The sequence below is a fragment of the Corvus hawaiiensis genome, chromosome 7 (assembly GCF_020740725.1).
Source record: "Corvus hawaiiensis isolate bCorHaw1 chromosome 7, bCorHaw1.pri.cur, whole genome shotgun sequence".
Lineage (NCBI taxonomy): Eukaryota > Metazoa > Chordata > Aves > Passeriformes > Corvidae > Corvus > Corvus hawaiiensis.
In genome coordinates, this window is record NC_063219.1 from 1965194 (window position 1) to 1989857 (window position 24664).

Consider the following 24664-nt stretch of genomic DNA (forward strand, 5'->3'; position numbering starts at 1 on the left):
AGGAGAGAGCAGTTCATCCCTTCAGAGGAGCTCTCCCTACACCTTGCTGTGGAGCAAAATGCAGTGCCTGCACCATGCTAGGGATGCTCCTTTGGGAAATCCTCTCAGTCTCACAGCTGGGAAAGCTGCTGCTGGAAGGGAGTGGGGCCCAGGGGATGTGTGTTCATGGACAGAGAGAGAGAATCATAGGATCGTGAAGGTTGGGAAAGACCTCCAAGATTATCAAGTCCAACCTTATGTCTAATACATACATTATAGCTTTATGGGATAGATAGATAGACAGACAGACATACAGACATATAAAAATATATATATTATAGTTTTGTCTTTAAAAGGTACTGCTCATTTGCCACCCAAAAGTAGAACAACTGCCAGCATTAACTAGAAGAGACCACCATAAAGACCTGACTCTAGAACAATCCCATTCCTCACTGAAGAAAGCCAGCATCCAGAATTCCCAAAATAACCATCAGTGTTCCGTAGGCAAGCTGGAGAATTAGTTTGGTTTTTTGCTCTGGAAAAAAATGGGAATTGCACTTGGTCTTGATCAGCAGACTGTAATCACCCAGTGCTACCTCACCCACCCGTGTCACTTGGTTTTGTTTTATTTGAGCAATAAATACCTTAAATCTCCTCAGAGTTATTCCATGTCTTCTGTGGGGACTCATCACAGTCCTGCCAGGCATTCATCAAGGCTCCCAGCGAGCCACCACATGAAGTATTCCTCTGCTCCTTATCAATCAGTTTGCTCATAACTTTACTTTTTCCTCCTGAAGTAATCAAAACTTGATATTCCGCAGATTGCAGAAAATTGTCACTGCTGTATTCTGTGCTAATCCATCATGGCAAACAGGCATAATTTGGGCATCAGAAGAGCATTAAGTGTTTAAATAAGCAAGAGAGACCATTTACCACTCCAGATGACAGGGCAGAAAAATGTTTGGATCACAGGTACGCTGGGAATCGCAGCGCAGACCTTACGGAGCGGTGGGGCATCCACACTCTGCAGCAGGCACCAGCTTTGCTCTGTTCTTCCTGATACCACTCAAATAGTCAAAAAAAAAGCTGAAGCCCAGAGAGTGAATTGAATTTTTTAAGTTTAAGCTTCCTTGTGAAGCTCATTCAGCTCTTTGTGGAAGATATTCCACATGGTTAAAGTATTCATCCCTTTCTTGTAGTCTTGTTTTTCTCTGTACAGGCAAGTAACTTCTAGTAACGATGAGAGAGGAGAAAAAATGTCACTTTTGTGCTGTAGACTTGAGCAGAATGTGCACCTTTGCCATCTTCAGGTCTTGAAATAACTGCTCTGATAGTCAGTGGGATTAGCAGGCCCTGTGTGATGAAGCTGGACGTGTGTGTGAGATGTTCCACAAGGCTCTGAGCAACCTGGGACAGTGGAAGGACATCCCATGGCAGAGGGGTTGAAATGAGATGGTCTTGAAGGTCTCTCCCAACCCAAACCATTCTGTTACTTAAAATGCAGAGGGTGGCTGCTCTTGTTTCTTTATGAATCAGCAACTCCAGTGGATTGGGGAGAAAATTCTCCACAGAGAGGCAGTGGATGTGGGATTTCTTGTGCCTTTATTCTATAGCAAGGAGCCAATCCTGAAGTCTCCTTGGTGGGGGAATGATGGTTTTCTGGCAGGCTTCATGATCCTCTCATGGTTTGACAGAGCATCAGCAGAGCAGATGTTGAGTCAGGTTTGTGTACTGGATCATGGTTTGTGTACTCACAGCCCCCAGTTTTGTCCCCTCCTTTTTGAGTCAAGTTGTGTTTTAACCTGATTTCCCCCTCTGGTAGTAGTTCTGTGTGTCCCATTGCTCTTTGCATGGTGCCATAAAGCAATCTCTTGGTTTTCCAAGAGGAACAAATGCCACGTGTCATCCATGGAGCTGTGCTGTGCACCAACCCAGGGGCACATCTTCCCTTCCCAGGAACAAATTGTCATCAGAGCATCAGCCTTCCTTTGAAAGGGTGACTGGCGAGGGGAAATCACCAGGACTGGAGACAGTCATCATCAGCCAGCGCAAAGAGCAGATCAAGCTGTCCACACCAATATGCCAGGGGAAGGTGCCCCAGGAGCCAGCCCAGCTCCAGCCCTCAGAGCCACACAAGGTGCTGATTGTGGTTGTCAGTTTTTCTGCTGTTTTAAGCTCTCCTGCCACAAACACAGCCCAGCCACCCTCATCTTAAAAGGATCCTTAAACCTTCCTTTTCTCCTCTTCCACCGCTTCGAAAACACAGCAGCTGACAGTCCAAATGTTTGAAATAATTGGATTCTGCATTCTTATTCATCTGTAAAGTATTCGTTGATTAAATTAGCCTAATAGATATTATTTCTTACATGACTGCATAATTTCATCCTGATTGGATCACTATGGCACTAACGAGTCCCCCCATTTACTATGGACTCGAGAATCACAGAAGGCTGGAGATAACTATCATCTTGTTTCCTTTTTTTTTTCCCCCCCCCTTTCCCAGGCTAAAAGTTAAACTGATTTATACTAAAAAGACACACAGCCAATGCCCAGGTACATTTGTAGTTCAGTCTTTGAGACCGGTGTTGGAATAGGAAAAAATGTTGGTTTATATAATCTTGAGCCCTCTTATTTACTCAGTGGGTTGTTTCTGAAGCAGAAAGATTAACTGACCATTTAAATTCCTTTGCTGGGAGGGGGGGGCAGAAATGGAGATATTTTTAAATAAAATGCATTTTATTATCTCATCAAAACAGAGAGACTCATTGCAAATGAACCTCGTAAGGACTGCACACACTCGGGGAAATGAAAATTCTCCTCTCGAGATAATGTTCCAACCAAAGTGGTTTTAGCCTCTATTAGTAAGATTTTTTTCTTCAAGCTGCAATTTGAGTTGTAACCAAGAGAGAGGAAGAGGAAAACAAAATTGCCTTTAGTTTCATGCTAAATGAGAGCAGATCCTGCTTTCCTAAGGAAGAGGGAGCTACTGTGGAGTCGCGCTCCTCTGCCCCGGGGATGACGGGCTCCAGCTCTCCAGGGTTTTGTTGGGAAGGGGTTAACAGCAGGATTGGCTTCTCCCCCTGCCCCAGTGGCTGGAAACAGCTGGTGGGTTTTGTGTTGCGCCGGTGAACTGAGCAGCCCAAAGAAGTTTTTGGCAAACACTCGGCCTGGCCGGGACAAGGAGAGGTGGGTCAGCTCAGGAAGCCGTTTCCATGAGCCAACGGGGGGAACAATGCCCCGCTCAGCAGGGACAGAAGGGACACCCGCTCCCGCTGAATAGCTCCCCCAAAAAAGCCCGGCTCAAAAGGAGCAAGGCCCATTCGCTTCTGGGAATCCAATAAATTGTTTCAGGAAGTGAAAGTCTGTCCCGGCTAATGGAGCCGTGATTGACAGGAGGTTCTCATTACGGCGCCCATCAGGGGACAAAGTGAATTCCAATGTTATTTAAGAGGTTAAGTAGAAATAAGATGCAGGTGACAGCCCAAGGCTTGAGGCATCAGGCACTGCTCTTCCTAAGTTGTGTTTTTTTTGTGAAGAGACTCCATAAAATTTAAAAGCAGTGGGGGCAGGGGCAGTTTAGGAAGTAAAATTTGGTCCCATGGTGACTCGAAAGGAGCTTACCTGGCTGGGAAGCAGGGAAGTGAAGGTTGCTTTGGGAATTCTTGGCATTGAGAGGTCCCTGTTCCTTAAGTCCACCTAACATGGATGTTAGATTTGTAACCCCACCTAGGGTTGGGTCAGGTTGGGTTGGTCACGGCCCCAAGGCTGCCAGAGCTCAAGGAACGTTTGGACAACGCTCTCAGGGATGCACAGGGTGGGATTGTTGGGGTGTCTGTGCAGAGCCAGGGGTTGGACTGATGATCCCTGTGGGTCCCTTCCAGCTCAGGATGTTCTCTGACAGGTTTCTGGGTGTGCTTTTCCAAGGTCTGTACCTGGAAAATGCATCCCTGGTGGCTCAGGTTGCCCTGTGCTCCTGACCAGGAGGCATCTCCGTGCTGCCATAGGTGTTATTAAGGGCTGTTTCTGGCCTCGTTCAGCAAAAAATGAAGCAAAGAAGAGCATCCAAAATGCAATGTTGCTTGCACAGACTAAAAGCTGTGATTTAAGCTGTGACCAGAGGTTTAAAGCAGATGCTAAACCGTACAGAGTAGTTGTTGCTGTATTTTTCCCTTTTTCTGAATTCCCAAACGAGCGGCGTCGGGTGTCTTGGCACTTGTGGATGTCACAGGGTGGGAAGCTGAGGGAGCTGCTGACTCCTGGTATTGACAGAGCCTTGCATGGTGCATGGTCAGGTGCAAGGATGTAATTTAAGCACGGGGTTCACGGCTGGCTTGCGAGTGACGGCGAAACTCCCGCGTGTGACGCGTGTAATAAATCTGGTCCGATGCAGGATTAATGTGGTATTCAAAATGATTATTTACCATGTGAAGTCGAGACGTGGCTGTGCACGAGGAGGAGCAAATAGCTGTGCACAGGGCATCAGGGAAGGGTGCTTGGAGGGGAGAAGGAAAATACCTGCCTGCATTGTTTCACCAGTGCAGTCCCGGGCAACGCTAATGAAAATTGCACTTGAAATGCAAGATTGATTTGTGATGAGCTCAGCCCTAAAGAGTACATTTGTGGAATGATGACCTGATTGGTGGTGCTGCCTCTTGAAGGGCTGAGGGGGTCTAATTGGCATATAACGCACTATAAATTTATTAGCAGCCTCTGCTTCCCCATTGGTGGGCCTTCTCCTGCTAACCACCAGGAAATTACCAATTTTCAGGAGTTACTCACTCAAGTCGTGCTGCGTCTGGGTTTTACAAAGAAGTCTCCCTTGCTGCTCTCATAAATCCTGGCTTAGAGCTCGTACAGCTGGAAGGGGTCACTTGTGCCAGTGGGATACCTTGGACACCTTGTGTTTGCTGCTCACCTTGGGCCTCCTTGGCTCGTCCCTCCTCACCACAAACCCAAGTTGCACAAAGGCCATTAGGAGGCAACGAATCCCTTTGGCAACCCCTGGGCTGCAGCTGCCAGGGAGCAGAAATTACAGTTTTTTGGCAGCCCACGTCCAGGGCTTTGATGGTTCTTATTGATACATTCAGCCCCAGGGCATCTCAGGCAGGAGAGGACATACCCACTGTTCTTTTTTTTTTTTTTTTCAGGAGCACAATAGGAATATTCAGGAGGCAATGTAATTATTTCAGTGAGTTCGCTTTCAAGATTGAGTCACAAATTAGAAAATAATATTCACATGTTCCTTCTAATTGGTAACAGATTAGGGATATTTTATCTTTTTTAAATAATTTCCAAATGTGGCCTGAAGAGGGATTTGTAGGGAAGTAGCTGAGAGAGAGAGAGAGAGCACTTAGGCACCAAGAACACTTGGGCAGGGGGCTTTAATTCCTCAATTCTGGCTTTAATTCAGCTTTTAAATCCCTGCACAGCTCTCTCTCAGTTGCTCTGGAAGTGGAACTTGCTGTCACTTTTGGCAGGTGTCCCCAGTGTGGATTTTCTTTGCTGTCAGGTTTTCTGTGGGTTTCCCACTGACAAACATCCACCTTATGGCTTGTAAATCATAAAAGCTTAAAGCTTTGGAAGTGATTAACAGGCAGAGGTGCACCATTGGAAAAGCCTCAGCAGGACCTGAGCACTTCCATGTCTTCTGAAAGCCACATCCATCTCTAATCCCACCGTTTTGGGGCACATTTGGGCAACCCCAGTGTTGCACATCCCATTGTTGGAAACACACAAACCAAAAAAAAAAAAAAAATAGCTTTGAGATTTCAGTTTTTAGGCAAAGGAACCTCGTAGGTTTCTCTGGGTGTTAACTACTGAGGATTCTCAAGTCTTCATCTCTTTTTTACTCTAAGGAAATTCTTCATCCACTTTGCTTTTCCAGAAGCAGGTCTACCAATGGTCTTTTTTTAACTAATTATGATTTATGGTTTGAGAAGGGCATCAAACACCTGCAGCCCACTGAAACAGAGGTGGAGGGAAGTCCCATCGCTTGCTGAATGGAAGGAATACTTCGGGAGGTCTAACTTGCCAAAAAAAGACGTTGTTTTTCCTAAATAAAAAGAGCCATTAATAAATGAGGCTAATGGAAGAGTCCAGTGACATCAGCAATTCCTTCAGAGTCCTTGGCATCAGTGAGATGGTTCAGGTCAGATATTAGGGAAATTCCTTCACTGAAAGAGTGCTTAAGCATTGGAAGGGGCTGCCCAGGGAGGTGGAGGAGTCACCATCCCTGGAAGTGTTCGTGGAATGAGTGGGGCACGGTACTTAGTGCCTTGGGCACGATGGCGTTTGGTTGAAGGTTGGACTTGGTCTTGGAGGTCTTTTCCAAACTGAAGGATTCTGTGATACTTGAATTGCAAAGGAGGAGACATCAGAAGGCGAGGGGAGCAGAAGGGAGAGCTCCAAGTCACTTGGGAAGAGTTGGACAGCAGAGAGGTCCCTACAGCATCCTTAGAAGGTGGATCCCAGAGATGCTGCCCACGGGGATGGTCCGGCTGCTTCCCAGCCCTTGGACCTTGCCCTGCAAACTCGCCTGCCTCCCACTGCTGACTCGTGCAGAGCAAGCAGTTGGTTTTATTTTCTTGCTGCTCCAAATGTGTTTTTCTTCAGAGTCTGTGCTCAAATACAACGTTTATTACTTGTATTTTCTCTTTTATGTCTTACATAAATTCAGTGTAATGGTTGGAGGGTGCTTTTTCCCCAAATACTCCAAAGAGCATCATCTTCACTGCTTCTACTGGAATTAAGATACAATTAAAGCCCCCTGAAAGGACTTTTGTTTTTCCTTGCAAACCAAACTGTAGGAGCTACTGTTAATAAAGGATCAAGAAACATTTCTGAAGGTCTTTTTGGGGCGTTGCAATTAGACCGTCCTCTTCCAGTTTTTGATCCTCAGGTAAAGACTGGGCTCTCCTGGAGCCCACAACATGTTTTTTCCATTTTGCATCAGCTGCACTTGATGATCTCCGAGGTCTTTTCCCACCATATTGATTCTATGATGGAAGCCTCAAGCAAGCTCTCACTTGAGATCTCGTTCTACTCTGGAAGTTTGCCAGCCCCGTCGGAGGGGGTTGGTTCCCCCCCCCCCATTATTTATAAGGCACTCACAGTTGTGCTGCTCCTCCACTTTCCAGCAGGGCAAGCAGCAGGAAGGTTCCATTTCTCTCCCCTCGTGTGTTTGCAGTGGGATCTGTTCCACAGCAGCTCACATCAGCAACTGTTCCAGTATCCCTGATGGGCAGTTAGCCCTGCTCCACACCACATCCCTCAGGGATGGGCCACCTCACTCAGCCACCGAGCTTCTGGCACAGATTATTGAGATTTAGGCGTTGCAATATTTGTGCGTCGCTCCCCCTCCCCTCCGCCACCTTTGAGAAGGGAATTTTCATATTTCCCCCCCCTCCTTTTAAAGAAAAAACAAAGATTTCCTGAGCTCTACCTTGTGTTAACAAGTTGGGAATTACTGGGATCTTCTAAGCTGGGTGAGTGTATATCAAATGGCAAATTGAAATTTCCAGTCTGTGTTTAGGTCCTGGCACAACGATTTGTGCACTTAAAGACATTGGGTTAAGTATGGTTACACACAAGTATGAAATGCATTAGGTACATGTTTCCAATTACTGTTCCCTGCATATATATATATATTTATTCTTGAAAACAGGCAAGAAGCAAATATACTCCTTGGTTTTAGCATTTCCATGCAACTGTTGTATCTTCTGGCTTTTTTTAGGTAATATTTGTGGGGTGAGGTTGACCACCCAAGAATTGGAAGCAGTTCACTTGTGTGTCTAGAACCACGTAGCGATAACTCATTTATCAGCCTTTTCTTTCTGGTGCTCAGCACAGTGATATGTTTGGGGTTAAATTTTGCTTGGATGTTTACCTAGATACTGATGTGCCAGCACGTAAAAGGAATCAGATCCTGAACTCAGGAGCTTTCCTGTTGGTTAGCAGAGGGTGGGTGCAAGGGAGCTGTTTGTTGTTCATGGCTTTTGCATTCCAGACTCTCGTGAAGTCTCTCCTTACAAACCTTAGCAGAAAATCCATCTTCCTCCACTCTTCATGATGCTTTTTAAATTATTTTCACTGAGCTATGTGTTTAAAATCACAGAATCACAGAAGGGTTTGGAATGGAAGAGATCTTAAAGCTCATCCAGTCTCACCCCCTGCCATGGGCAGGGACACCTCCCACTATCCCAACGCTGTCCAGCCTGGCCTTGGACACTTCCAGGGATCCAGGGGCAGCCACAGCTTCTCGGCGCACCCTGTGCCAGAGCCTCACCCCCTCACAGGGAGGAATTTCTTCCCAGTATCCCATCTAACCCTGCCCTCTGGCAGTTTAAACCCACTCCCCCTTGTCCTGGCACTCCAGACCCTTGTAAATAGCTCTCCCCATTTTTTTTGTTGACTCCCTTCAGGTACTGAAAGGCCACAACTGGGTCTCTCCCCTAGGCCTTCTCTTCTCCAGGCTGAGCATTCCCAATCCTGTCGTACTTTCCTCATAGCAGAGGTGCTCCAGCCCTCTGATTGTCTTTGTGGTCTCCTCAGGGCAGTGGTGAGTTCTACATCCTTGGGGTTCCTTCTTCCCTCTGAAATATCTCTGACAATGCTGTTTCAAAAAATTCTGGGGCTTTTGGGGTTAGAGGAAAAGAGCAGCGTGTGGCATTCTTCAAGCTTTTTTGTTAAATCTCTAGGGACTGTTTCCATTTCACACAGTTGTACGGAACAAATTCAAAACCGGGATTTTTATTGAGAAAAGACTTAACCAGCTTGCAGGGCTTAGAGTTGTCACCCGTAGGATCTTTATTCTCAACTTAATAAGCCTTATCTTAGTACCCATGGTATCCCCTGCTGTTGTATGTCACACGGTTTTTGCTTAACTTTACGTGGAGTAAACCTCAGGTGTGCTATATTTTATCGAGTAAACCTTAAAAAATTATTAGATGGAGTGTCGTGCAATGAAAACAGAAGTTGGCTGCAATTTTCTGTGATAAATCAGAGCCCACAGTTGCAGGGTATTTATCTGAAAAGCCTGAAGTCACTAAACCTTGATGTCTCGGCCGGGCTGGTCGTTAATGTTGGGCAGTGATAAATCCTGCGGGTGTACTAATACTTAAAGGAGAGGTGCTGGTTGCTCCATGGAGGGGTAACCTCCAAATGCAGAAATAGCAGCTCTTTTGGAGCCCTGTGTAGGGGAATGCTGTCAGGAGAGAGGGAAAAAGGTGGAGAAGCTCCACCGAATCCGAATAACAATGGTACAGGTTGGTGTCATGCAAGACGTGATTAATTTGAGAAGCACATGGAGCTCTGCACAAATGAGTGATCTCTGTCCCTCACGCACAGCAGGGCTTTTTTTTTTTCCCCCTGAAACACACAGCTATGAAAGGAAAACTGGAACATGGAATAGGAGAGCTAATGGTGGAGACGGTCCAGAGCTGGGGGCTTCGGGAAACGAGTCCCTGGCAGTGCAAGGTGCTGCCGCTGGGAAACCGCCTTAATTTCACAGACTCCTGGAATGGTGTGGGTTGGAAAGGACCGTGAGGACCATCTCCTTCCAACCACCTGCCATGGGCAGGGACACCTTCCACTAGACCAGGTTGCTCAGAGCCTGGCCTCGAACACTTCCAGGAATTTGTGCCTTTTGGTTTGGTTTGGTTTGGTTTGGTTAAAAGGACTGAGAGTAGGAGAATAACCTGAATATTTGGCATGGTTTAGCAGCAGTGAATTGTCCGTATCCCGGGCAAGAGTTTGAAGAGTGGCTTGGACACAGCCCTCAGGCAGATAAGTTGCCCATCAGACAGTAACTAAATCATTTCCAGGCTGGGTTACCACACTGCTCACTGGAGACAGCCCTGGACCAGAGTCCAAGGCAAGATGCGGGCTGGCTGATCCGCGGCTTTCCTGTGGGGCTGCCCTTGGTCCGTCAGGGGTGTTTAACTTGTAAGAAGTAATAAGCTTAATAGGTTGACTTTATTTAATTATTAATGATCCCTTTCTGTCCTTACAGCTCATAAAACACCCTGTAGGTTGGCAAAACACTCATAATATTGATCAGGAGCCAGCGAGATATTTATTTCCTCTTTGCCCCGGCGCGCATAAATCGCGGTCCGTTCCCTCGGCAGGTGGGATTTACAGTGGGCCTGTTTCTTCAAAGCTTTCTGTAATTAAGGAATAAATACCCATCGGTCTTTGTTTGCTGTCTGGAGCCCTCTTGTTTGCCAGGGACCTGGCTATTCCCGGTGGGCTTGTGCCTTCCCCCTTAGCAACGCGGCCGGGCGGAGCAGGCATGCGGGCGCGGAGCCGCTCAGCTGCTCAGCGCTGCCTTTGCAATGCAGCAGAGGGGTCTTCTCCTGCAGAGAGAGAGGAAGCCCCTGTGTTTTCTCAGCATATTGTTCCCAGCTCCTCTTCCATGCCTCTCCTCCCAGTTCCTGCTTTGCTCAGGGCAGGAAGGCACTTTGGAAATTCCTTGCTGCTAGCCCCTTTCTTCTCGCCCTCTCTTCTTCTCTCCCCTTTTCGCTGTTGCAATTAAAAGCATCGTGAACCTTTCCCCAACGTTTTAATCCCCGCCCCCCCTTCCCAATGTTTTCCTTTTACTCATCCCAACACTGCATCACCAGCTCTATCCAAAGCAGTGCCATTTATTGGGATCATCACAGAGGGGGTTGTTTAATCGGGAAGCCCCAGCACATCCAGCTGCCCAGCACCGGTCATTAGGTGATGTGTGCTCCTTGCATGCTGGACCACTAAGCTAATGACACATCCTGGGGCTCTTCCAGGAGTTTGGGAGGTGCAGTGGGTTAGATTTACTTCATTTTCTTGGACGAGACACATTAACCTTGTCAGCTGGCCAACAGGAGAGGAAATTTGGCAGAGCTCTTGCTGAGCTGGCCAGGTTACCACGGCGTTAAAGGGTTGTACTTCAGTGAGCAACCAGAAATGGCAACACACGGGCACAGCACCTGCACAGCGACCATGGAGACACCACTGAGAGGCCTCCTCTCTTACAGAATTAGTTCCTTTAGCAAGAGAGAAGAAAAGATAAAAAAAGCTCAGGAGCTTTTCAGTGTTGTCAGAGGTGTGGAGAATAAAACTTCACTTCAAAATGCCTGTGAGAAGCCTGCTCGGTATTTCTGGTGGTGGGAAATCAGTGCTGTGCCATGGTAAATACCTGCTGTCCACTGTCTTTCTAATTCAACCTTCAGAATGTGGTCCAGCTTTTTAACAAGTGGTGAGTAACTCTGATAATGAGCGAGCGACACGACATTTTAGTCATCCTTTTAGTCATGCTTTGGTGAGAGCAAGGCTGCTCTTGCTCTGGAGCTGTGGAATTCTGATGGCGAGTTCCCAGGCTCTCCAGCCACGTGCTGTTGCCTACTCAGGCAGTTCTGGGTCACTGTATGAACACGACGTTTTTTCCCCTTCGTGCACATCCTCTTCGTGTTTGCCTCCTGATGTCACTCCCCCAAATATGTGTGAGGGACAAGTGGAGGTGAAGGCAGAGGTGAACGGGAGCAAGGAGGAGTCGGGATGGAGAGTGGATGCCAACAGGATGAGGCTTCTGATGGGATTTGTAGGGTGGAAAACCCAATGCAGCACACGATGGGGCTGAGCTGTGTAGGGTGTGGGCTCCTCAAGGAGCATCTCCAGTGCAAACCCACAGCTGGGGAACGCAGTGCGGCTCCTGGAGCGAGGCTGTGCTCGAAGCAAATCTGCTTTTTCTCTTCTCTGATGCTCCCTGCTTACCCTCCCCCCTTCCAGTGCCCAGTATTTATGTTTCCACATAATAATGATGTGATGTGGCTGGCAGAGTAATTTAAATAATTGGACATTATCTTGAGAAGCAAGCACCTAATTAGATCAAAATAAACCGAGAACTGAAATTTTCATCTGTTTCTAATAACCTTTTACCTATGTACAGTATTGCTGCTGCAGCAGGGATTTCCTTACACCACTGTGTGTTCTTGGGCTTCACCAGTGATGGAGACTCCTGCAAGAGCAGAGAGCTTGGTGGCAGTTTTTGGACAAGATCAGTGACTCATTCCTGGTTCTGCAGAGTGTTTTGCAGTGATCCTCTGCTGGATTTGCCCCTTGTGTAACCAGTGAGGTTGGGAGTCTGTACCAGCACATACAAATCAGGGTTTGAATGCAGATATTTAAGAGAGAAAAGGCTCAAAGAAAGTCTGACCTTAGAGCTCTGTTGTTCCTTTCTCTAAGTTTATTTAGGAGCTTGTAATCTATTGATTTTAGTGCATATGAGGAAGAGGCAGCTCAGACCTTCTCCAGTGTTTGGTGTCATTGGCACCATCTGAGCACAGGAAGGTCTTGCTTTAATTTGGTCTTGAGACTTCCACTGTTGAAAGTTCACTGAAAGAGTCTTGGTTTGGCTTTGACAGCTACAGCTGGAAGTGTCTGGTATGGAGAGGGTCATTTAGAATTGCCAGGATTACAATTAAGGGAGGAAAAGAGGGAAATATTTACCAGCCTTTATTTTAGGGACTGGTTCAGTGTCTTTCTCCTGATGAGTTGCTCTTCCTCACACTTCCTTGTACTCTTGTTCAGTTGATTTATTTAAAGGTATGTCAGTGCTGGCTGAAATGAAACACTGTGCCTCCTCTTCCTGCTTATTGCTGACCGCTCCAATAATTCATTTTTTAGCTCATTAACTAACAGGGGATGTGAGCAGTGGTCCTCCGGGGAACTGCAATGAGGTTAAGTGATCTACTGCTGACAACTCTGCTCTTGGACTGGCCTTCCTTGGGGGAAATGAAACCTCAACCAAGACAAGCTGTGGATCCCAGAAGTGAAACTGGGGCATCAGAGCAACAATTGCAGTATTTATGTCTTGTTGTCAGGGCCTCTGAGATGAATGCGAGCGGCGGAGCTGCAGCTGTCTCCCAGGAAAGTCCCCAGGACTTCCCGTCCAAATTAAATGGTTTGTGCCAGAGATGTAGGGAGGGTGTTTGTCGGCATTGGCTTTCTAGATGCTCATTGAAAGGCAGTCCCTGTGTGTTGTGGCTGTCCATGAGGTGTAGCCCAGTGTGCTTTTCCTCCTACCTCTGATGAGGTTCTGTTTTCTGCCCTAAAACCCAAATCTTTCTTTATGCCCAGTTTGTACTGTTGAAAAAGACCTAAATCTCGCTCAATACTGATGTCAGTGACATGCTGCCCCAAATGTCTGAGGCCTCTGAAACACTTTTAGTTTGATTTATAGTTTCACCACAACCCTCGATGTGACTCCAAAGGTGGAGGAACTGGACTTTAGTGAGTGAAGTCATTTGGTGCCCAGCACTGAGGCAGCACATTCCCCTTCCTGTGACATTGACGTTTAGAGAGTTTCCTGTTCTTCCCCCAGCCTGTTGAGGCAGTAGGATAAACCTGAGCAGGAGTGGGACATCCCCATCCCTCTTTCTTTCTTGCATCCTTCCAGGAGCATCAGGATTGCCCACGCGACACACGGCAAACGTGAAATTCGTGCTGGTGGATTTGTGAACCAGCAGCCTCAAGCTCTGAAAGCCTCTGCCTGAACTAAGCAGCTATTGTCTGTATTTAGCATTGCTGTTACAGTTTAGGCTGAATGGTGATTGGAAATGGGAAACTTGTGTCAAACAGCTTTTTTCCTAAATAGAAAGGGACTTCTTTGAGCCACAGGAATCACAGCAACCAGTGCTCTGATAGGAGGCAAAAGTTTCTCTCACTCAGAGGATGGTCTGGGGGAGAGGGGGATTCATTTGCAGGCCCTTGACTAAGGTAAAAAAAAAAAATTACTGACATATCTGAGGAATATTTTGCCTTTAGGATGTGCGGACATAAGGAAAACAAATCCCCAGAGCCCTGGTGTGTGCTACTGTGGGTGAGCAGCACAGGTTGAATCACTTCATTTTCCAGTCTGGCACGTTTTAAACGTGCGATGGATGTGTTGGTTATACTCTCAATACCTCGCTGTGTGTTTAAAAATCATGTGAGATCTTTGCTAAATATCCTTGAAGATAATCTAGATGGGTACTGGAAGTGGAACTATTGCAAGAATGCCCATTTTATTGTAGGTAATTGCGTGTTACTTTATCCCTTCCGTGGCACTGGTTCTAGTTTGGCTTTTTACCTTAAAAAGATATAATTAGAAAAACCATGAATTAAAGATTCTGATAACAGAACTCCTTTTCTTCCTCCTCTCCATCTGGAATACCTGCAGCGATACTCCCTTTATCAGATCCTGCCATCAAAGGTTAATTTGCAACTGCCCAGATGGGTTGTGGAGGGGTTTTTTGGTGTGCCTTTTAGCTTGCAGGAGTCATTCAGAGGTTTGGGGTACAAGAAGCACTCTCTGTGTTAATTTTCTGTTTGCACTTTTGCTCTGAAGAAAAGCCCTGGCCCTGTTTGTGGGGTAAACTGTGGCCGGGGCAGGGAAGCTGTGCCTGCTTTGGGAAGCTGTGCCTGAAAGCATCCAGGCAGGTCAAAGCAAGGTCACTCCACATGTCCCAGGAAATGATGCAAAACTAATCCAGATTTGCTGGTGGAAGGAGATGTTTACATAAGTATTTAAAAACAGATTAGGGCTAACCTGACACTAGATTACTGGGAGCAGTGTAAACACGGCTGAAAGGCGTAAACAGAGCTCGGCCTTTTGTACTCCGGAGGAGAGAATCTGTCACCTGCACCCAGTTGCCTGGCTCAGGTGATGTATGTGGCTTTCACAGGCTGAGCAGATTACCTGAGGGACCTCTAAATGGGACTTTGTCTGGGGCTAGTGCTCTCAGATCATGTAATTGTATGGTAATTTTTTAAATGGCGAGTGGAGGGCCTTGTTTGTAGTCCTTGTTCTGCTGTAACCTGATAGCACCAGAAAGCTTCTGACGGTTCTTTGATGCATCGGGAGGAAAAGGTGCTTCAAAGCATTGGTTTGCATTTTGGAAAAACAGAGGGACCATCCCTATGCCTTTGGGAACATTACCCAACGTGGAGGGGGACAAAGCACCCCTGTTTGGTTACTTCTGGTCTGGGATACAGAAATTGGGTGCATTTTTTTGCAGTGCATTTTCCAGCCTTAAGGTGGAACCTGGCTGCCTGGTGTGTCTTTGGTCTTTGTGGCAGTGAGGGCTCTTGCACTGACCTCTTGCTGGCCCGGGGTTTTTTAAGACCTCCTGGCTGTTGTGATCCTACAACCCCGTGGGCACAGCACGCACCAAGGAGGACCTCGAGCCTTGGCTCAGGAACAGCAAGGTGGGCAACACAAATACTTGCTAAAAATACAAGATTTGGGTGAACTGCTCCTAAGGTTTGGGTGAACTGTTCCTCTGAGGGCTTTCTTGACATAAATTTGGGAGAGGGGAAATAATCTCCTTGTTGGCTGCGACGCCAGGTGAGAGTGACCTGTCCCCTCTGGCTTCCCTAGGGAAGAAAAAGAGCTCTGGATACGCGCAAAGTACGAGCAGAAGCTCTTCCTCGCCCCGCTGCAGTGCCTGGAGCTCTCTCTGGGCCAGCATCTCCTGAGGGCCACAGCCGAGGAGGACTTGCGGACGGTGATCCTGCTCCTGGCCCACGGCACGCGGGAGGAGGTGAACGAGACCTGCGGGGACGGGGACGGGCGCACCGCCCTGCACCTGGCCTGCCGGAAAGGGAACGTGGTGCTGGTGCAGCTCCTCATCTGGGTAAGCACCTGGTGCCAGGAGAGGGCTTGGCTGGGGGGGCTGGGCTGTGTCCCTCAGCAGGACATCCCCGACCTGCTCCTGGAGGGCTTCACGAGGACGATGTCCTGAGGCTGGGTGTTCCTCAGTGCGCGCTCTCAAAAGGTGGCATCGTGGTAGAAAAGCATGTTTCTGCCTCTCTGCTTGATGGAAAGTGAAGGAGAGCGTAGGAAACGAGGAAGGAGACGTTCCCTTAGCTTGGACTACCACTGAGGCAGATTTTGTCCCACACGTGAGACTCCCTCCCTCGAGAAACATTTCTGCCGTACGTGGCTCAGCGCTGCCATGCTCGTGTTGTCAGGCTGGTCTCCTGCCCTCTCCTTCTTCTTCTCTCTGTCCCCATCCTCCCTTAAATCCAACCCCCTCCATCCCGAACCCACTGCCTCTATTTTAACACCCCGGCTTCCAACGGCGCCCTTCTTCTTCCCCCGCAGTACGGCGTGGACGTGATGGCGCGCGACGCCCACGGCAACACGGCGCTGGCCTACGCCCGCCAGGCTTCCAGCCAGGAATGCATCGACGTCCTGCTGCAGTACGGCTGCCCCGACGAGCGCTTCGCCCTCATGGCCACCCCCAACCTGTCCAGGAAGAACAACAACCGCAACAACAGCGGCGGGAGGATGCCCACCATCATCTGAGGGGAGCTCGCTCGCGTAGTCGCTGACCCGAGTCACATCCGCAGCCTCACATTCCTCCATCCCCATCACAGCTCCGCTCTGTGAGTCTGGTAACTCTCCTTCTCCCTTTTCCCTTCGGTACATCCCCGAGTCCCACCCGGAATCTGGAGAGCGCGAGGGGACGAGGAGGAGCGCGGGGGGCTGCCGAGCAGGCCGTTGTTTCAGTGCCCGCCGCCGGGCCGGGAGGGCGCGGCCGGACACGGAGGGGACACGCGGAGGGGACACGCGGCACCCCCGGAGCGCGGAGGGACGGGCAGGGGGAGAGGCGAGCCGCAGGAGAAGGAAGGAGAGCCGGTGACTTTCCCTAGCTGACAGTGAAGCACATCAGAACATTTCACCTCTACCGAACGCGGCGACGCCTGGATTTCCATTCTCTTCTCCTGAAGAGCTTGACGGCATAAATCAGAAGCAAGCACAGAGTTTGTCAGGTTTGAAGCTCCTATGATGGTATGTGTCAAATCAGTTGTAGCTAATCTGTCCGGGGAGAATACTGGCTTCATTACACTTGTATAGTTGAGTTCTTCCAGCATTACTGCTGTTTAATAGAACATGATTAGTCATCACGGAGAAAAAAGCATATTAGCTGAGGAGGTAGTTACATGGCACGCTTCGGTGATTGCTTGGATGTGATTGCAATATTCTTAGAAGCATCATATTATCTCAGACATGTTCTTTCGAGCCCTTGGAGCCCTCCTTTCTAAATTCACTGTCATAATTTAGTATCTGTTTAATTTTTCAGTCCAAAGAGAGGAAATGAGTTGCTGAGTGTTATTTGACTGCAGTCTCCTTGGTGTAAAAACAAAATGGAAAAAATAAATAAGAGTAAGCCTGAAACACAAAAAGGAATAATGAATACTGCTACGGAAAACAACATTTCAAGTACGTTTGGTGAAATTAATAAACGCATTAAAGGCTAATTTTTTTTTTTTTTTTATGTTGTTTTCAGCCAGCAGAAATAGGGTCTGTCATTTTGCCAAGGTAAATTGTGTTGAGTTTTTGGTCACTCCTGTGATGCATTGCCTAACTTATACAGATTTTTGTATTGTGTCTCTAGATTCTATGTATTTAAAATCTATTTGAATAAAAAAAAAGACCGTAAATATACATTGATTTTTTTTTTTTTTGTACAGAAAATGACATCTCTGTTAATTTATAAACTGTAATGGATGTGAACTGAATAATGTGCAACTAGTTAGGATCTGTGGGTTACAGATCATTGTACATTGATAATGTTCCCAGCAGTGAACTCTTCTTCCCAAAGCCTGGGTGGAACAACATATCAGAAGGAGATCAGGGCACAGGGAAGGGGAAAAAACAGTGCGTGAGATCTTTTAGAAAGGAGAAAAGAGGCTGTTTCTCAGCACTGTAAATATATTTTACTCCAGAAGTCAGGAAGCTTTCACAGGCCAAGACAAAAAGCCCCATTCTGGCTGGGAGAAGATCAGATTTGATTAAGTTCAGAATTGATAGCCTTCACCACGGCGGGCAGGGCACCGCTCCCAGCCCGGCTGCTTTCGGCAAGAAAAATGGCTTGTGCAAGGAGCCTGGACAGTTCATTTGAATTCCGAGTTTGAATACTTGATTGGATTGTTTTGGTCTTACCAGGCACATCCCAGCTTCTCCTGCTTCCCTCTAGCAGGATTCTGGCGTGGGGAAGCGAGGTTTTGGCAGGCAGAAAAGTGAGCTTTACCTTATTTACCTTTACACGGCATATGGCAGTGTGGGGATGGGGGGGAGGGTTTATCACAGAGAAAGTTGGAAACTCAACCAAATTCGATGGCAAAGGAGCAATTATGTGAAGGCAGCGAGGTGCACACAGCACAGTAATTTGCAAATCTACCTGCTGCTGGGTATTTCCCAAGCCTCTGCTCTTCCTTTGGGCTCTGGGTTTCATTCAGCACACAAATGGGAGGAGCAGTTGCTAAATAAACTCAATGGGGACAAAATGCAAAGGAAAAAATGTGCTGTGGTTATCCTAAGGAAAACCAAAAAAAAAGGAAAAATTACGGATTTGAGGTAAAATTGTGGCAGAAAAATGAGCCTCAAGGTGGAAGCACAGGAATATTGACCAGCTTTTCCTCTTTGGTGGTGGTGTCCTTTTGTACTTTGTTGTTATCTAGACCTTCTGAGTATTTGGGGGGAGGGAATCTTTCTCCAGCCAGCCTGGGCTGACTGCACCAGGCACAGCTGATTCCTTTCCTACTGGGATACTTCTAAATAGTTTTAATTTTTTTTTTTTTTTTAATTCAGAAGAGGTGTGTGTTTCAGCTGCCGTTTCTCCACCATTCCCACACAGCTCCCTGATCTTTGGTACTTCCAGGTGGTCCCTCAAGGACGGGACAGCCCAGCTTGATGTGCAGCTGCAGGGGGATGCTGTGAAACCCGCTGTGTGCTGGTGCTCACGAGCTTTGACACAGCAGGGGTTCAGGGATGGCAATCCCAGAGGTGCTAGAGCTGCCTGCTGTTCCCCCCCCAGGAGCATCCAGGGCGTTTGTATCCCAAAATCCAAGTCCAGTGTTTCAAACCCACGGCGGGCAGAGTTCTCAGAAGTGCACGTTCCGTTTCAGAGCTGGGGTTTTTTCCCCCCCAGTTGAGATTATTTTCTGTGCATCATTGAAGGCTCTCTTTGGGCCACCTTCCTCTCACAAGGCTGCGGGTGATGTTGGAGCAACAAGGGCAGCCAGGCAGATTTCAGGAGAGGAAATTCCAGCGTAATACAGGAATTTCAGGATCCGTCCCCTCCTTGCACGGTGGAGGAGAGGGGGGAAACCCCTCCCACCAAGGCAGGGATGGAGGAAGCTCTCCTTGGCTGGATCCTGGTGGGGCTTGGCTTTGAGAGCTCCCCGTGCCCGTCAGGGGATGTGTTTGCACTTTGCAGAGGCTGCTCTTGGAGCCATCCAGGTGCAGAATCCGGCAATGTCTCCTGGCAGGAATCGTCGTTCCCGTTGCTTTCGCTGCGTTCTCCCACCCCTCTCCCACTCCTTGTTTCACGTTTAGCCCCTCTCTGTTGCTTTTTTGGAACCCTCTCGCCAGGCCATTCACACCCTTTGGGCGTGCTGGCAACAAAACAATCCCTAACTGTGACCCAGTCCACAAGAAATCCCAGCAAAAGCTGTTTCCTCTGGAAACAGAATCTGTGGCAATGGTTGTCTTTGCACCCCCCTCTTAACCCTTCCCCTCATCCCAGATACCTTGAAATCCCCCTTCCTCTGCACTTTATCCATGACTCAAACACCAGAAGCGAGTCAGCCGTCGCTGTTTCCGTATTTCCTCCTGTCTTTGGCTAATTGCTGTGGAATTCAGTCGGATGTGTCACACCTGAACCTGGACTTTGCCGGGGAGGCTTCGCTTCTCCTTGCTCTTCATGGAGAAAAAAGACCCAAGCTTGGGAAAAGTCAGGGTCCTGCCAATGCAGAGATTTGGCCAAGGGCTCCCATTACCAGGTTTCCAACTTTGGTGGTAAAAAAGGAGCAGAAGAGGGAAAAAAAAAAAAAAAGAAAGCTCGGAGAACCTTGGTGCTGCTCGGAAAGCTGGGCCAGCTCCTGGAAGGTGGAGAGGATTTTGAAGCAATTGGGTGCAGTGTAAAATAACCATGTAAACATTGATATTGTTTTAATTCGCTGTCTTGTCCCCCTTCCCTTAAATTATGTGTGTTAGTGCAAAAATAAAAAGAAGCTTTAGCTGCACTTGGAGATTTCCCTGGGCCAGAGGAGGCCGAGTCATGTAGGGAGAGGAGTCGAGGTGGGAATGCAGGTCCGGGCTTGGAAGTGATCTCCCCGGCACTGTAATGTAGAATAATTAGATTATATTAGGGGTTGGAATAGCTTCAGCTTTTATATTTGTATGGAGACTGGGAGAAATGAAGTAATTTGTAGTTTCTAGAATAAAGTAGTGGTAGTGGAGACAAGCACAGATTTCACAAGGGGGTCCCCAAGGGGGTCCCCCTTCCCAAACGTCTCGGGGAGCCGCCTTTGCACCTTAACAGGGATGGTTTTTGGGGTTTATTGTTGATGAAATGGTCGTTTCGTGTTTGGCTAAGTGGTTGTTGCCCGCGGGGGGCACTCGAGGGAAGGGAGCAGAGCGTTGGGGACCAAACCTGGGGCAGCTTGGCTGGAGAGGAGACAACTTCCCCATCCTTGTCTCATCGCCAGGCATCTTCCTTCCCCCTCCAGAGGCTGCTACACCGATCCTTAGGGTGGGATCTCTGCCTGTTGGGCCTGGATCCTCAGTTGCACGCCTTCCATTCTTGATGGTTTGTGGGTAACATTTATGGCGTAGAAAACACGGTTTTGGACCTTCTTGTGTTTGCTGCATCACGGGAGAAAGATAAAAAACACTCTGGAGCAAAGTTCTTTTCAAGGTAGAACAGAAACACTGAACTACCCCAGATGAAGAGGTTCTGCGATGAGTTTTGAGTTCTAAGCTACCAAAAAAGAAGGTTGGCTGGAATGGTTTTATTGGAAGATAATCTCCTGTTTGAGAAAAAAAATAGCAGAGGTCATAGAGCAAAACATCCAAAGCTGTATAGATGGGTGATTTTGTTGGTTTAGGATATTTGTCGGTTTTGCTTTGTTGTTTAGCATGGGCCAGTTTTTAAAGTAAATATTGGGACAGTTCACCTTGATTTGACTGCATCTGTCCCACGTTTTAAAGGGAGGTTTGAGGGGGTTTGGCCAGGATCTTCAGGAGCTGTGAATAGTTCATGTTTTGAGAGGGGAATTGCATGATTCCTGAAAAGTAAAAGGTCGGTTTGGGGGGTTTTTTTAGGGCCATCTTCAGCCCCAAATCACCACGCATGTTTCTGGCCCCATGTTTTGTTTCAGGGTGACAGCAAGATGTGGGGGATGAACTCCCCATCGTTTGCTACCGTTCCCAGAACGTTCAGGGGGGAGAATTTCGCTTGTGGATGGATAAAATAAAGATGTCTTTGTGCATTTCAGCAGTTCTAAGCTCTTCATCTCCCCGTGCCTGCCTGTATCCCAAACCCCTGCGGCACATTTGGGCAGCAGCGCTCGGTTCTGTTGGATGCAGAGCCCCAGCTTTCCCTCAGCCATGGATTTTCTGGATGTGGGGGTTTTTTTTAGCTTCCAGTGCTAAGGACTGGCTGTTTTGCAGTGCTTCAGAGCTACTCATCTTCACCTGTGTGTTCTGTACAGAATGTGAAGGGGGGGTGGGTGGGGACGCTTCGGAGGTCTCATGGCATGCCTTGGGGACAGTGGCCACGTTGCTTGCTGGCAGTGAATGCACCCTCAGCGCCTTTGTGTGCACTCCTCGCTTTCCAGAACCGATCCATGTGGGTTTTTTGTTGTTCCTGAGAGCTTAAGTAGCTGAAAAACACTTCCTGGTCCCCAAGAATTGCAGGGTACGAGGAGGAGAACCCCTCACAGAGACGGCTCGCTCGCGTCTCCTCTGTGCTGGAGGCAAACCCCGAACTCCTGCAGGACCAAAGAAGGGTTTTGGTGCTGAGTGTGGGGTTATTTGGCATCTGCATCCCAAGCATAGGGGTTGAGCTGAGTTGAACCAGTGGATGAAGTGCAGTCAGGGTGTTCTGAGCCCTCAGGTGTCACCTGGAGGTCACTCTGCACTTGCTGTGTGTGTGCTGGTGCCTGCTCCTCACCCCGCTCCCAGTGGTTGTGGGAATCCCCTTAATGACTATCAGGAGCTGGAGCCAGGGTTTGGTTGGATGCTTCCAAAAGGGCGAGTTTCCCAGCTGGAGTCAGCCCAGCCCCTTCCAAGGAGGCAGGATGGGGGACACTGGCTTGAGGGATGGAGAGATGCAGGGAGATGACTTGATCCGGGCTTGGTGCAGCCTCAGAGGTTTTCCGAAAATCCGTCTCCTTCAGACAGCAACATTCAGCTTGAGAGAACCTTGAACTTGGCCTCCAGGACTGGGGAGGAGAAATCCCTCCCTTGCTGCAGAGGAGAAATCCCAGCTCGCCAGCCCTGGGGGTGGGAAGCGCCAGGGAAGGAGATTGTGAAGGTGGAAAGGACAGAGTCTTGCATTTCAGAGGCCCTTTTCCATATAAATCTGCTTGAAACCCACCTTCCTGGCTGAATCTGAGCGTGGGGACCAGTGAGCTGTAGGGGATTCGGCGACACTTTGGGTCCCGCTGCCTTTTGGGGCTGCTCAGGATAACGGGGAGATGTTCCTGAGTGAGGTGTTCCTAAGAGCTGTCTCCAGCTGGGTTCTTCCCCCAGGGCAGCTCCTCATCTCTCCCTCCACGTGTTCTTGGCCATGACCGGCTCCAAAATTTGGGAGCCCCAAACCTCAGCTGCAGTGGGCTCGGGTGCTGCAGGCTGGGACCACCTGACCCAGTGTTGTTCACACCATTTCTGCCCTGGCTTTGGTTCCTTGTCCTGCCAGGGACAATCCACAGGGAGAGGGCAGGGAGGAGCTGTGGTGAGGGGAACGTCTGGGCGTGCAGAAAGGATGGGAGGATCTTCCATTTCCCGCTCCTTCTCTCCTTTGGAAGTTTGTTGAAAACCCCTCCAGGCGTTTTTTCCTGAGGTAACCAGGGACTCAGCTGGATTCTCCATGGAATCTACTGAGGAGAAGAGGGTGTGCCCATCCTCTGGAAAGCACACAGCTCCGTGGAAGTCCCAAGTTTCCAGGGAACTGCGTGCGTTGGGTCCAGCTCCCTTTACTGTGTCACTGGCAGGAGCGCCTTTCACTTGTAGACTGCACGTGGGTGCACCAGCTGAGGGGGAATTTGGGAGAGCAGCATCTCCTAAAACACCAGGGACTTGTTCTGGGCTGGTTTGACTCAGCCTGGAATGGCCAGGAGCTTAGATCTGCAGCTCCTGCTGCCTCAGAACCCCTCAGCTTCGGCAGGATTTGAGCGCATCCCAAACGCTTTCCCACCCGAGCAGCTCCAAGGTGGCAGAGTCGGGCTGTGTCCCGACCTCTCTGAGGCCAGAGCTTGGCCCTGCTTCCTGCCAGCTTGTGGTTGGAGGTTCAATCCCAGCAGCACCATTCCTTTGGGAAGCGCTGTGGGGAAGCGGATGCGGGCGCTGTCCTTCTTCCCTCCAAAGGCTGCATTTTGTGTTCAGCCCCCTCCCCACGTCTTTCAGGTCTTCGTGGTGTTTGTCTTTCCAGTTGGGATGGGGAGGAAGGGAGCCCAGGTGAGTAGGGATACCTGCAGAGATACCTAGCACATGGCAGGCTTTACAGCAAGTTTTGGGGTTGTCGGGGTTTGGGTTTTTTGTTTTGTTTTCTGTTTCTGTACATAGTAATGTACAAATGATGACGAGACCGTGTGGAAATTCTAAAAAACAAAAAAGAAAAAAAAAAAAGGTCTTTTGTTGTTGTTTTTATATTACCTCATTCAGCAAGTTTGTTTTACAATGACTCGATGATGCTTTATTTATATTGTTTGTACTGTAATTAAACCGATTGACAAACATTTCACTTTGCTCGTTGGTTCCTATGATTTGGGTTTGATTAAGTATGCCAGTTTGTATTATGTTCCCCTTTCCTCTCTCTCTCTCTCTCTCCCTCCACGTCGAGATTTTTTGTGTCAGCTGTACAGTATTCTGAATAATGAAAAATAAAAATTAAAAATGAAAAAGGAACAAAAAAAGCTGTAAAGTACTGCAGAGAGAGGCTGCTATATTGGATAGGTCTCTTTCTAATAAAGACAACAAAACCTGTTGGGCGCAGCTTGTTCTTTGCTTGAGTCTTCGTGGTTTTATTAAGCCCCACCTGCTTCCTCCTCCTGTGACTGCTCAGATCCTGTCACCCCTTGCCAGCCGTAAAGATGAGGGATTATCCCAGACCTGGAACATCAGAAGAGCCAGTAAATGGTGCAAATTGATAAATGAAGAAGCAATAAGTCAGCCGGGCCGTAATGGGTGGGTATCCAAGAGTTCTGGAAGTGCCTGTGGAGTGAGTGACAGGTCTTCCAGCCAAAAATATGGGAGCTTTCATTAAAAACAGTTACTCTCCCCGAGGAAGGCAGCAGTAAATGTTGCACCTTGGCTTTAAGACTCTCTGGAGGTGATCCAAGGAATTAGGCCGCTAACGGTCACATCTGTATCTGCTAAATTGGTTGGAATGATCACTTAAAGTAAGAATAATAAAACATCTTTAAGGTCAGGATGTGGTATGGCCTAATCACTTCTTTGGAGGGAAAAGCCGTGGCTCTCCACAAGGCTTCTCTGAAGGAGCTGTTCCAAAGCCCTGAACGAGGGGCAGCTGACTGACTTTCATTTACAGTTTCTGAGGTCTCGTCCCGAGGAGAAGCCAGGAATCGGAGCAGGCTCAAGGAGAAGACAAACAGGAGGTGGTGGAGGGGTGGGATGGAGAGGGAAGCAGGAGGTGCTGGG

The 24664-nt window shown here is 48.3% G+C and overlaps 1 protein-coding gene across 16 annotated transcripts in view; it reads left to right on the top strand.

The window, feature by feature from the left end:
• The window catches only part of AGAP1 (ArfGAP with GTPase domain, ankyrin repeat and PH domain 1), a 315433-nt gene extending 291435 nt beyond the window's left edge, over positions 1 to 23998 (top strand). For all 16 annotated transcript variants that reach the window (XM_048310096.1, XM_048310097.1, XM_048310099.1 and 13 more), the window contains 2 exons: positions 15371 to 15626; positions 16097 to 23998. In XM_048310096.1, coding sequence (XP_048166053.1) covers positions 15371 to 15626; positions 16097 to 16300 — 460 coding nt within the window. In that variant the 3' untranslated portion in view covers positions 16301 to 23998. The remainder of the gene's footprint in view (positions 1 to 15370; positions 15627 to 16096) is intronic.
• Positions 23999 to 24664: the final 666 nt, after the last annotated feature.